Below are 13,176 nucleotides of genomic sequence, written 5' to 3' on the forward strand. Positions count from 1 at the left end.
GTTATTTCATGCTGAGACCATTAGGAAACATTTTATCTGAGTCTTAGAAGCTGGATAGAAAGAATTACATCATCAAAAAAGCTGGGGTGGAAGGACACTTGGCCCATTCAGGGAACAAAATGTTGCTCAGTTTTTCAGGAGTACCTTGGTGGCAAGGAATTCTGTTTACCCAGCAGTGGAGAGGATCTGAATGGGTTTGTTGGTCCAGCTTGGAGTACAGGTATATAGTAATGACCCTAAGCAAGGGGAAAGATTGGGAAATGGTCCAAAAGTTGGATTACCCGGCTTATTTCCCTCTGCATAGCAACCTGGAGCTAGTTCTCTAAGCAGATTTGCTGTCCTGGGCTGCCACTATCTGTCTTTCTTCCTCCTAGGACAAAAATCCTTTGTGAAAAGCAAATATTTATTTCGATGGAACCCTGGATGAAGAGGGAATATTTTGGGATCTAGGTCTCAGCTAAAAAGAGGCCAGCACCTTGCCAGCTCATCTCTGTCTCAGTGTTAAATATTTCAGAGACACCAGACACTGGGCAGCATTATTTACAGACCATTATCAGTAGCAGCCAGAAGAAATTAGAGGAGGCTTATCAGGCTGAGGTGTTTTGTTTATGACTAGTCATTAAACAAATTATAATTGCTTAAAAACTTTCTATGCCTTTTGCAGTTTTTAGATACACCAGTGCTGCTTTGCCATAAACAAATATTAATAGTACTAAGATGGGTTAAATGGCACGTGGATATTTATTATGTGCAGATACTGTTATTATTATTTATAACACAGTTGATTCTCATTCAAAGCAATGGCTTCTATTGGCATGGAATTCATATGCTTGGCTATTCCATGAATTTCTGGATTTCAAATGCTGTTTTCAGTTGTCTTGACAAGTTCTTTCGGTAAAGTGACCTGACCTTTTTGTCGGGTAGATAGTTATCGTGCATCTCTGGGGTATAGTTGTCAAAACTGATTTGTTGGGTTGTAATATGAAGAATTGCCTGGTAACGTGGTTTTCTAAGTTGCAGAAATGGGTCCGAGGTTCTCCAAATGTTTTAAGTAGTTCGGTGCTGGCTTCGCCACTTGCCAAGCATTGAACTTAGAGCTAATGGAGTGGACCCACTGGCTGTCTGTCTATTTCATCCCTTCTCTCTTCTTCCATCTTATAAGCACCTAACTTTTGTTCACATATACACCTCTCGTAATCACATTCAGAAGAAACTGGAGCCATCCCCAGCTCTAGGAATGGTCCTTATTACTTTTAGCATTCTAGCACATGACATTCCTTAGGAACAGTTATTGACTCAGGAGTTATATGACCTAAGTTGTCCCCGTCAGCTTGAGGGGAAAAACAGAAAAGAGAAGGGTTGTCTCTCATGTTGAGAAACAAGGAAACACGTTGCTCCAATTGTCACTGACGCATGAGGTGGACATCAGGTGGTACAGGTACAGGACGGAGCTGCCACTGAGGACAGAGAAAACAGGTCCTTGTATGACACCCGGACGACTTCCGGCCACTGTACTCTCAGTTGCAGCAGCGATGCATTTCCTTGTTGATCGGGGGTTTCTGATACTTGTGGCCAAAGCATTTTAGTGGATGGTTAAGTGTCCTGGAAACTAAGTTCACTCATTTCTAAGCATTCACCTCACAGGCCTTTTGTGAGGACTATTTGAGAATAAGTGCTCAATTAATTTAGCAAGGACTCTATTGTGTCCCCTTAGTAGATAGTATTGTTCTGGGCCCAAATAATAAATCCTTCTTCACATTTGTTGATTCACAGTTTATGTGAAACCTGCTCCACTTGCCAACTGCTCACTTGGCTTTGTTTTGATTTTATGTTTGTTTCTACATTTGCTTCAATAAACGGTGATGTTTAAGACTGGCTTTTAGAAATTAACACTCCTCCTACTTCCCAAGACTCTCTCTTTTGTCCTTTTTCCAATCTTTAAAATGAGATAGAAACTCAGAAAAGAGGTTGATTTGTCCAGAGTCTAGTGAAAGAGCTAGTCTGACGAGAAGAAGATAATTTTTACATTTTGTTTCTTATCGTGAGAATATTTTTATTTAGATTCACTATTAGCAGCAGAGTTAAAGTTAGAATCCAGCTCACACCCCTCCCCCTGTTTTTTGGTCCATTTTTATTTTCTTGTTTGTTTCCTACCTTATGGATTCTTCAAATAAGTCAATGCTGTCAGGATAGTTCTAAGAATAAGCTACTGTTGTTAGTTTTATTAATTTGCAGAATGTACAATTTGTTAGCTTGCATTTGTTAATCTGCCATTATAATTCTCTCCTGTACATATCATCTTTCTTGTATTAGCATTTGTTTACTAACCCGCATCTGGGGCTAACTGTGGGTGTGTAATTGAAATGATGTTGCTAGTCTTTGCTGGTGTAGGCCACAGGAACCCAGGTGGCACAGTCCTGGGTAATGTGTTTAATTGCCTTGTTAACTGATTATATCTCTTAGACCTTTCATTAAGTAAGTTCCCTTTGTCACATGCTTAGGACAATTGCTCTAGGCCAGTAGATTTCAAATTGCCATTACTCTAGGGAACTTTAGAGGTGCTTTGGGGAGTCATAGACTAAAATGAAGAGGAAATCGAAGTTGTGGGATGCAAGCTGGTCTCTGATAGTAGTTATGAGGGGATTGGAAGATAAATTCTCTTTATCTTATTTATAAATTCTCTTTATCTTATTTATAAAAGATAAATTCTCTTTCTCATCCTAGGTATAACATCATTTTCAAAAGTCATCTTGGAGGTTGGTTAAAGGTCAGAAGGAGAGGAGTAGGAGGAAAACGAGGATTCAGAGAAATCTGGCTGAGTTCTGACTATAGGGGACAGCATCTAACCCTTATAGTTAATCAGTATTAATCATGTGGCAGACATTGCACCGCTGCTGCTGCTAAGTCACTTCAGTCGTGTCCGACCCTGTGTGACCTCACAGACGGCAGCCCACCAGGCTCCCGAGTCCCTGGGATTCTCCAGGTAAGAACACTGGAGTGGGTTGCCATTTCCTTCTCCAATGCATGAAAGTGAAAAGTGAAAGTGAAGTCGCTCAGTCGTGTCCGACTCTTAGCAACCCCATGGACTGCAGCCCACCAGGCTTCTCCGTCCATGGGATTTTCCAGGCACTGTGTTCTAAACATGAGAGATGGAGTTTGTTGGCTTCTACTTTTTGTTCAGTTCAGTTCAGTCGCTCAGTCGTGTCTGACTCTCTGCGACCCCATGAATCGCAGCACGCCAGGACTCCCTGTCCATCACCATCTCCCGGAGTTCACTGAGACTCACGTCCATCGAGTCAGGGATGCCATCCAGCCACCTCATCCTCTGTTGTCCCCTTTTCCTCCTGCCCCCAATCCCTCCTAGAATCAGAGTCTTTTCCAATGAGTCAACTCTTCACATGAGGTGGCCAAAGTACTGGAGTTTCAGCTTTAGCATCATTCCTTCCAAAGAACACCCAGGGCTGATCTCCTTCAGAATGGACTGGTTGGATCTCCTTGCAGTCCAAGGGACTCTCAAGAGTCTTCTCCAACACCACAGTTCAAAAGCTACAATTCTTTGGCACTCAGCTTTCTTCACAGTCCAACTGTCACATCTATACATGACCACTGGAAAACCCATAGCCTTGACTAGACGGACCTTTGTTGGCAAAGTAATGTCTCTGCTTCCAGTATGCTATCTAGGTTGGTCATAACTTTTCTTCCAAGGAGTAAGCGTCTTTTAATTTCATGGCTGCAATCACCATCTGCAGTGATTTTGGAGCCCAAAAAGTAAAGTCTGACACTGTTTCCCCATCTATTTCCCATGTAGTGATGGGACCAGATGCCATGATCTTAGTTTTCTGAATGTTGAGCTTTAAGCCAACTTTTTCACTCTCCTCTTTCACTTTCATCAAGAGACTTTTTAGTTTCTCTTCACTTTCTGCCATAAGGGTGGTGTCATCTGCATATCTGAGGTTATTGATATTTTTCCCGGCAATCTTGATTCCAGCTTGTGCTTCTTCCAGCCCAGTGTTTCTCATGATGTACTCTGCATATAAGTTAAATAAGCAGGGTGACAATATACAGCCTTGACGTACTCCTTTTCCTATTTGGAACCAGTCTGTTGTTCCATGTCCAGTTCGAACTGTTGCTTCCTGATCTGCATATAGGTTTCTTAAGAGGCAAGTCAGATGGTCTGGTATTCCCATCTCTTTCAGAATTTTCCACACTTTATTGTGATCCATACAGTCAAAGGCTTTGACATAGTCAATATAGCTGAGAAATTAATGGGAGCAGGGCCTGAAAAATTGCAAAATAGAATATAGATATCAGGCACTATAGAGGTTGACTTAAGTTGAGAAACAGCTTATCTGGAGACTAAATGCAGTTTCTCTTTTCATATCAGTCACAGAGCTGGTCACTTTGTGAACTAGCTCTTAAGCATCACTTCCATGTTGAAGGCTCCCATGGCCATTAATTCACAATTAAAAATAGACCCAGGTCCTAGTCCTTGGCATTGGCCCCATCCTCCTGCCTCTTCTCTGGACCAGTCAGGCTTTGATCTTTAACTTTTCTCCTTCTTGTGGCTCAGCTGATAAAGAATCCTCCTGCAATGCGGAAGACCTGGATTCGATCCCTGCATTTATCCCCTGGAGAAGGGAAAGGCTACCCCCTCCAGTATTTTGGCCTGGAGAGTTCCATGGACTGTATAATCCATGGAGTCCTATAGAGTAGGACACGACTGAGCGACTTTCACTTTCACTTTCCTGCCTCTTCTCTGGACCAGTCAAGCTTTGATCTTTAACTTTTCTCCTTCAGACCCCTGACCAACCAGCTATGTCATCTACCTGCCCACGTATCCATATATTTCCTTATATCGGGCCACATCTCTTCCAACACAAAGTGGATCGTCAGGTACATGTACTAAAGCTGTGCTCACATAGAACCTTAAGCTCCCCGCTGTTCCCAGGGGGCACCCTCAGTGTGTCTTCAGGTTAGAAGTAGCCCATTTTCAGCCTCAAACCACATACCAAGCCAGCCCACATTGAACCAAGCCTGGCTATTTTCTTCCTCAGTCTGCTGGTCATATAGTATGAGCACCAGTGCAGGAGTGGTGGGCGCCCTGAGGAGACGGACCGCCTCCTTAGAGAGACTACCAGAACCTCACGAATGTGTCTTCTTTGCTTGTCTTTCTCAAATGGTGTGCTCGTTGAGAGCAGAGACGGTGACTCTGAAAACCTAACCCCCAGAAGAGATCCTGACACACAGTGGGTCTTTAATAAATGCTTATTGAAATGAAGTTAATGATTAGTGGGTGACAGAGATAGGACAAAGAGCCACGTGTACACACTTAGTTCAAGGTGTCTTCCACCACATATTCAGGAATAATCTCCCAGGAAATTCTTAGTGAAAGGGCTGAGGGGCAAAAAGGGGGATGGATATAGTGGAAAGTGAAAACGTTAGTCCTCAGTCATATCCGACTCTTTGCAACCCAATGGACTGTGGCTCCTTTGTCCATTGAATTCTCCAGGCAAGAATACTGGAGTGGGTTGCCATTCCCTTCTGCAGGGGATCTTCCTACTCAGGGATCAAACCTGGGTTTCCTCCATTGCAGGCAGATTTTTTATCATCTTAACCACAGGGAAATCTAGATACAGTAGGGGCAGGGGTGTTTCTCTGTGAGGCCTTGGTGATCATCCTAATTGATCAAATGACCTGGTTTTAACTCTGCAGCTCCTATTTCTCTCAATAACAGCTCAAATAAATGCACAGAATGACTGTAACTTCTGCTTTTTTCAGCTCTCTTTGGAACCTGATCTGTGAGAAGCTTCAGGCCCCAAAAGAACCCAAGCCAGGCCTTCCTCCTTTTCATTTTCTGTTTACTTCTTCCCTCTTTTTAAAATTTCTTCCCTTGTGAAGTATTGCTGAGAACACAAAGACTGAACAAGTTGTTACATAATTACATTAAATGCTCTTAATGTCTGTAATAGAGATTATTTGATAGTGCATAGTGAGAGGAACTAGGATTAGAGGAGTCCTCCCCAGGGAGACTTGAAGGTTAAGACTTTATTAGAAGCGCAGCCACACCCTGCAGTAGGAAAGGAGTGTGGTATTTTTGAGAAAGTGCTTTAAAATAGCTGGAGTCTAGAGATGGAGGAGGAAAGATAGTGAAAGTTGTGTCTGACTCTTTGCAACCCCGCAGACTGTAGCCCACCAGCCTCCTCCATCCATGGGATTTTCCAGGCAAGAATACTGGAGTGGGATCTTCCTGACCCATGGATCAAACCTGAGATGGAGGAGGAGATGTACCCAGTTACAATGGTGAGTTAGGTTGATGTCAGATCATGAAGGGCTGTTGCAAGCTGTGCGAATTTTTATCTTTGTTCTTAAGAGTGTTGAAGAGACATGAAAGTATTTTAAGGAAGAAGTTACATTTTTTAAATGTCAGATTTAGAAGTTTTTATCCTTGTAACTAGTCAGGGGAACAGACTGGAGGGAGGCTAGAGAAACTGTGGGGGGGTCAAGTTAGGCGGCTGTTGTTACAGGAACAAGATGGCTTGGATTAAGTTGGTGGCATGGGAGAAGTGGAGTGATTTGAGAGAAATAGATTCAACCTGCTAATTAATTGGAGGTAAGGCCCAGGGAGAAGGAGATGCCAGTTTTAAGTTCCAGTTTTCTGGCTTGAGTAGTTGGATGATGGTGCCAGCTACTGAGCTCAGAATGTAAGGAAAAGGAGCAGATAGAAGGACCAAAACCTGATATTCTGTGTCTTGCTCATGTTTACCTGTTCCAAGGTTTGACGCATAGACAGATCTTCCTGGAGGTCATCGTTAAACCCACTACAGTTTCCCTAGAGAATTCCTAACTATCTTTCAACTCCCACTCAAAAGTCTTCCTGCAGTGAAACCTCTGGACCTCGTCAGACCACGAAGCCACAGAGCCTTCTCCCATCATTGGTGCCAGTGCTGTTCTTGTAGAGTTGTCTGTTACAGCACTTGCCATATTTGACTGCAATTTTTGTTTTTCTGTCAGTCTCTCTATAGGCTTTGAGCTCCATGAGAGCAGAACCTCATCTTTTTTTTCTCCATGGTCCCAAACCAGCCATTGCATATGCTCAGTTAGTACTGAATCAGATGATAAGAGAGGTGGGCATTGGTGTCTAGAAGCTATGCTCTCAGGCAAGAGTTAAATCTCTTGTGTAGAAACCTCACTGGGGATGAGTCATATTTATACTTTTTGTACTCAGTACCTGAATTTGTCATTGTAGTCAGACAATCAGAGGTTTGAGAAGAGGTCTCCCTGGAATCCTCAGTGATTAACAAAAAAGCATTAGTTCATCTTCAGTCACTGTATTGCCTGGAGGAAGTCATTCATTATCATCTCAGTTTTTCTATTTAAAAAATGGAGAGAAAAAAAAAAACTTTTTTTTTTTTTAAACTTAGCTCTTTGTATCCTAAGAGCTTTATTAAACAGTCTTGACTACCTACTATATCACACAGCCAGGAAGTGACAAAGCCAGACCTTGAATCCAGAGCTATCTGATTCCAGCCACTAAACCGTATGGACTATTTTCACTCATGGTCTAGCAAACATAACAATGAAGACATCTAGTGGACGAGATAGTTGAAATGCAGCTCAAGAAGAGCAAGTAGAGACCACCAGCAGAGTCACAGACTCACATAATACAGAGTATGCTGAAGGAACAATGAGTTAAAAAAAAAAAAAAGAAAAGAAAATCATCAGGAAATGTTCTATCCAATCAACCCTTGAATTTGGCATTTCACGTTTGTGTCTAACAGATTTGCCTGGATTCTATTTTCGAGTACCCTGGGAACACTGGGGCTTCTTGCCTTGAAGGGCATTACAATGATTTCTGGTTATGTTATTTGTTTCTCACTGTTCAGGTGTGATCTGGCCATGTGCTTCTGTGGAATTATAGCATCACATCTGATTACAGGAAGGTAAGTTCTCAGTCAGGCACTGTGTACAATGAGCTCAATTTGTTTTTATTCAATAATTATTGCTTTTGATTTCCATAGGCTCAATTGTCAGACGTGACTGAGTGAGCACACACGCACCACGGCAGGAGCAGGTGATGGTACGGCAGGGCAGCAAAGGGAGGGGAGGCTATATGGGTGTATGATTTGCCTTGAAATTTGCTTTGCTTTCTGAGTTTAGGTGTCTAGTCAGTCTACATTTCAGGGCATAATTGATGGCACCATGAGTAATAGGGAGATAATTTCTTAACACCAGCACAAAGGTATTAGCAAACAGGTAGGACAAAAATAAAGCAAAGGGGACCGAAAACAACTTCAGACTATGTCTATTTTGGAAAATTCAAGTTGCTTTGTAAAACCCCTGATGCTATGCTATGCTAAGTCACTTCAGTCATGTCCGACTTTGTGTGACCCCATGGACGGCAGCCACCAGGCTCCCCTGTCCCTGGGATTCTCCAGGCAAGAACACTGGAGTGGGTTGCCATTTCCTTCTCCAATGCATGAAAGTGAAAAGTGAAAGCGAAGTTGCTCAGTCGTGTCCGACTCTTAGTGACCCCATGGACTGCAGCCTACCAGGCTCCTCCATCCATGGGATTTTCCAGGCAAAAGTACTGGAGTGGGGTGCCATTGCCTTCTCCGAAACCCCTGATGATATACTTTCAATTTTAGGCTAGAATAACCTCCTAAAGGGCTTCCCTGATAGTTCAGTTGGTAAAGAATCCACCTGCAATGCAGGAGACCCCAGTTCAATTCCTGGGTCAGAAAGATCTGCTGGAGAAGGATTAGACTACCCACTCCAATATTCTTGGGCTTCCCTGATAGCTCAGTTGGTAAAGAATCTGCCTGCAATGCAGGAGACCCTGGTTTGCTTCCTGGGTTGGGAAGATCCGCTGGAGAAAGGATAGGCTACCCACTCCATTATACTTAGGCTTCCCTTGTGGCTCAGCTGGTAAAGAATCCACCTGCAATGCGGGAGACCTGGGTTCAATCCCTGGGTTGGAAGAATACCCTGGAGAAGGGAAATACCCACTCCAGTATTCTGACCTGGAGAATTCCTTGGGGTAGCAAAGAGTCAGAGATGACTGAGTGACTTTCACTTCACCCTCCTAAAAGTGAAAGCAATAAAAGTCAATAGAGTCATAGATTTTGAAAGGAAAAAATGTTTATTTATTGACTTCTCCAAAAATCATACAAGTATTTTGGAATGTGTTCTGAGATTGTCACTGTATATGACACTTTGAATACATTGCATTCAAATGTATGGGAAGGCATTTGAAAATATGTACAAATGCATGTAGAAAAAGGTGGGTCTCTGCTTCTGGGGAGTGTTTACAATGTGTTTTTTCTTGCACATTCTGATACTTTAAAATTGAGGTAGTATTAATAATATACATACATGGGCTTTCCTGGTGGCTCAGCGTTAAAGAATCCACCTGCAATGCAGGAGAAGCAGATTCAATCCCTGGGTCAGGAAGGTCCCCTGGAGGAGGGCATGGCAACCCACTCCAGTATTCTTGCCTAGGAAATCCCATGGACAGAGGAGCCTGGTGGGCTACACTCCATGGGGTCAGGAGAATGTATATTGGACAGTATCAACAGCAGATGTTTGTGAAAGCTGGAGCACTGGAATTGGAAACTGGATCTGTTTGATACAAAGAACGATGACCTTTCCATTATTCTGGGCTGCCCACAGTAACTGGATCCCCTAAGATTAACTATCTACTCTAGAGTTGGACACTCCTGTAGCTGTACCTCCTGATTATTTTTCCTTTCGTAGAATAACAAACACACCAAATCACCCGGACCAGGTTATGAATCTGCCCCCAGAAAATCCAGGTCAGTACCTTTGTAGGATGACACAGAGATATCACTTATAAACCTAGGTAGGTGAGTAAATATTGCCTATTTCTTTCTCAACGGTTAATGACTAACCAAGCAGCATCCCCAACCAAATGTTGGTGTGACACTCCCTGTCTTTCAGGATTCTCAGGGACTTAAGGGTACGCACAGGATCAGAAGAAATGAATGTATAGTGCAGACTTTTTTTTTTTTTTTTTAGTGCAGACTTTTTTATACTACACTGTAATTTTCATTTATTTATTTATTCACTCATTTATTCAGCTAGTATATATGGAGCACATATTATGAACCAGAAATGGCTCACATTTATTCAGATAAATTAACATCAAAGCAACATTATATAAAATCATACTATATAAAAATTAATTTTAATATATACTTTTAATGACATAATATACTTTATAATGAGGCTTCCCTGGTGGCTCAGATGGTAAAGCATCTGCCTGCAATGTGGGAGACCCAGGTTCGATTCCTGGGTTGGGAAGATCCCCTGGAGAAGGAAATGGCAATCCACTCCAGCACTCTTGCCTGGAAGATCCCATGGATGGAGGAGCCTGATAGGCTACCTATTATGAACCAGAAATGGCTCACATTTATTCAGATAAATTAACATTAAGGCAACATTATATAAAATCATACTATATAAAAATTAATTTTAATATATACTTTTAATGACATAATACACTTTATAATAGTTATATAATATTTACCTATATACTTAACTTCTTATAAACAAGCATTGACTTTAAGCTCTATTTATCGCTAATGCACAGGTGGCATGTACACACTTTATCACTAAATGTATTTTTATTATTATCTCCATCTTACAGACAAGGACACTGAGGTTCATGGACTGTAAGTCGATTTCCTGATCAAGCTATTATTGTTGACTAAATTCAGCCTTTTTTTTTTTTTTTTTTTTACTAAAGTTTGTCAGTCATTTCCTTATCTGAGGTCTATAAAGTTTAACACTGAACAAAACCCTAGAGCTGTCTAATTCTAAAACAGCCCTAAAAATGCCCTTCAGTCAAGAAGTGGCCGTCCAGTCTCCAAGTTCAGGCTGTTGTATAATTCTCCTTCTCTCTCCCTCATTTATTCTTTTCTTTCTTTTCCTCTTTCCTCTTACTCTAACTTCCTAGGTGGCACAGTGGTAAAGAAGCCACCTGCAAATACAGGAGACACAAGAGACAGGGGTTTGATCCCTGGGTCGGGAAGATCCCCTGGAGGAGTAAGTGTCAACCCTCTCCAGTATTCTTGCCTGAGAAATCCCATGGACAGAGGAGACTGGCAGGCTATCGTCCATAGCGTCTCAAAGAGTCAGACACGACTGAAGCAACTTTGCATGCACACACACTCTAGCAGGTTTGTTGATATTCAGAGTCCCCAGAAGTTCCAAGGCAGATTTTATTTCTGTTAATGAAGCAGTCTGGAGTTTGAAATGATTTAAAAGATAGCTGGCATCTTGCACAGAGAGTGTAAGAGGATAAAAACATCTGGGATGTGTCTATACGAAAAGGGAAAAACTCGATTTTGATTTCAAGTTCACTGTGTTTAAGGAGGACAGTAGTTGTCAAACATCCACTTCCTGTCATTAGCTGTTGTTGCCCAGTGACATAATTCAGTGGCTACCATCAGGCACAAGTTAAGTTCCCAGAAGAGAATCAGTGGCTTGAATGACAACACTGTAGTTCAGGGGTTGGCAATTTTTTTTTCTGTAAAGGGTGAGATACAAAATATTTTGGTCTTTGTAGGCCATGCAGTTTCTCTCAACCCCTCAGCTCTGCCACTAGAGCTCAGAAGCAGTCACAGAGGGTGTGGGAAAGTGTCTTATTTCCGCAGAGAACGTCAGAGGAGGCCAACGTGCCAAGAACAGGGCTGTAGTGGGTGGTTTTTGATGGGTAACGCATCTGAAGAAGTACGCGTTACAGGATTACAGGAGATTTTAAAGGAGAGTTTGGGTAAGAAATGTTTACATTCTCTTCAAAGCAATGGGAAGCTACCCAAGGTTTTTAAGCAGCTATGTGACATAATTGGGTTTGCATTTTAAAGTAGTTATCTGGTTGGCAGCAGGGAGAGTAGATTAGACCAGAGAAGGGTAGACTCTGAGGAGTCTTTGGAAGGCCTGTTAGTAGCTTGTCTAGACAGTGGTAGTGAAGATGGAGAAAAGCAGGTAAATTCAAGAAGAGGTAGGAAGCTAGATTTGATTGGACTTGGTGATGGATGGATTCATTGTAGGGGGTGAAGGAGGCCTCAGTGAGGGCAGGGCCAGGTTTCTGACTTGCAAACTAGATTGTGGGAGGCAGGGGATGCCATTCACTGAAAAAAGAGATTTAAGGTGGGGTTCGAATATGCTGATCAAGAAAAGTGGAAGGGCTTGCTTTTGCCACATTTGAGATACTAAGTGAGTGTGCTCCTGAGTCAGGTGTAAGTCTAGTATTCAGAGGTATATTCTATGCTAAAGATAGAAATTTGCCAGTCATTGGCATGTATTTGGTTAGGGAACCGAGATATTAATAGATGGAATTTCTTGGGGAAATAATATAGAGAGGAGAATATACACATTTGTTCTTCTCTAAACAGGGTACAAGGACCCCAGAGGAATATCCTCTGTGTCCAAAAATGCTCAAGAAAGGTAAGCAGATTTCTCATTGTAGGAACCACTCAAATTCCTACAGCAACAATTTCATTTGCATCTTTGGAGTGGGGAATCCTATGGGGCCGAACACAAAACTCACAGACATCAGGCAACCAAAAGAAGGTAATTAAACGATGTGTTTGAAGCTGTTGCCTTAGGCTAAAACCTCAGTTCCCCAGCCCAGGGTGTGAGAAATAACCAGCCAAGAAGTTGGATCACAATTATAGCTGCTTATTAAACAGCTATTCCTTTTCTTTCCTTTCCATGTATACAGTTATTGATTTAAAAGGGAGGGAAGAATGTCCTGCATGTGTGACACCTGCTTGGTGACTCCAAAAATAGAGTTAGTGCACTTTAGTAGATGAGAGAGGGGGAAATTGACTGAAACCCTGTGGTCTAGCAAATGGAATTGTAATCCAAATGCTTCACAAGTAGCAAACTGAAATGTAGGATCCCAGCGACAACATAGGAGGGCTTCCCTTTCTCCCCATTTGGGTCAGTGGTTTCTTTTTCCAGACTTTTTCATGGTGGCCATTCTATCTGTTCCCTAGTGATTGCTTGTTGTCGCTGTGAATTGAATTTCTCTACCAATAATCGACATTGAGCATCTTTCCCTGTGCTGCTTGTTTGAAATCTGTATGGAAGAAATTTATACCTGCAAATGGTCTTCTTGAAAGTCCGCCCGTTAATGAATTCTCTACTATG

General features: G+C 42.1%; 1 protein-coding gene across 17 annotated transcripts in view; it reads left to right on the plus strand.

Moving 5' to 3' along the window:
- LOC147359625 (uncharacterized) overlaps positions 1-13,176 on the plus strand; it is a 95,627-nt gene that overhangs the window by 53,576 nt on the left and 28,875 nt on the right. For 2 of the 17 annotated variants that reach the window (XR_015141056.1, XR_015141055.1), the window contains exons 3-8: positions 2,725-2,983; positions 7,884-7,940; positions 8,019-8,077; positions 9,754-9,812; positions 10,976-11,198; positions 12,417-12,666. Coding sequence is in view for 1 of the 17 variants with exons in the window: in XM_086337338.1 (XP_086193464.1) it covers positions 6,209-6,300; positions 7,884-7,940; positions 9,754-9,812; positions 10,667-10,691; positions 10,976-11,064 (322 nt within the window). In the remaining 16 variants the exon portion in view is untranslated. Of the gene's footprint in view, positions 1-2,724; positions 2,984-6,047; positions 6,301-7,883; positions 7,941-8,018; positions 8,078-9,753; positions 9,813-10,666; positions 10,692-10,975; positions 11,199-12,416; positions 12,667-13,176 lie in introns of those variants that run through there. The other 15 variants (XR_015141066.1, XR_015141065.1, XM_086337338.1 and 12 more) reach the window with 14 other exon arrangements.

The sequence above is a fragment of the Bos grunniens genome, chromosome 14 (genome assembly GCF_055505025.1).
Source record: "Bos grunniens cultivar Pamir isolate PY7600 chromosome 14, Bosgru_T2T1.0, whole genome shotgun sequence".
Classification (NCBI taxonomy): Eukaryota; Metazoa; Chordata; class Mammalia; order Artiodactyla; family Bovidae; genus Bos; species Bos grunniens.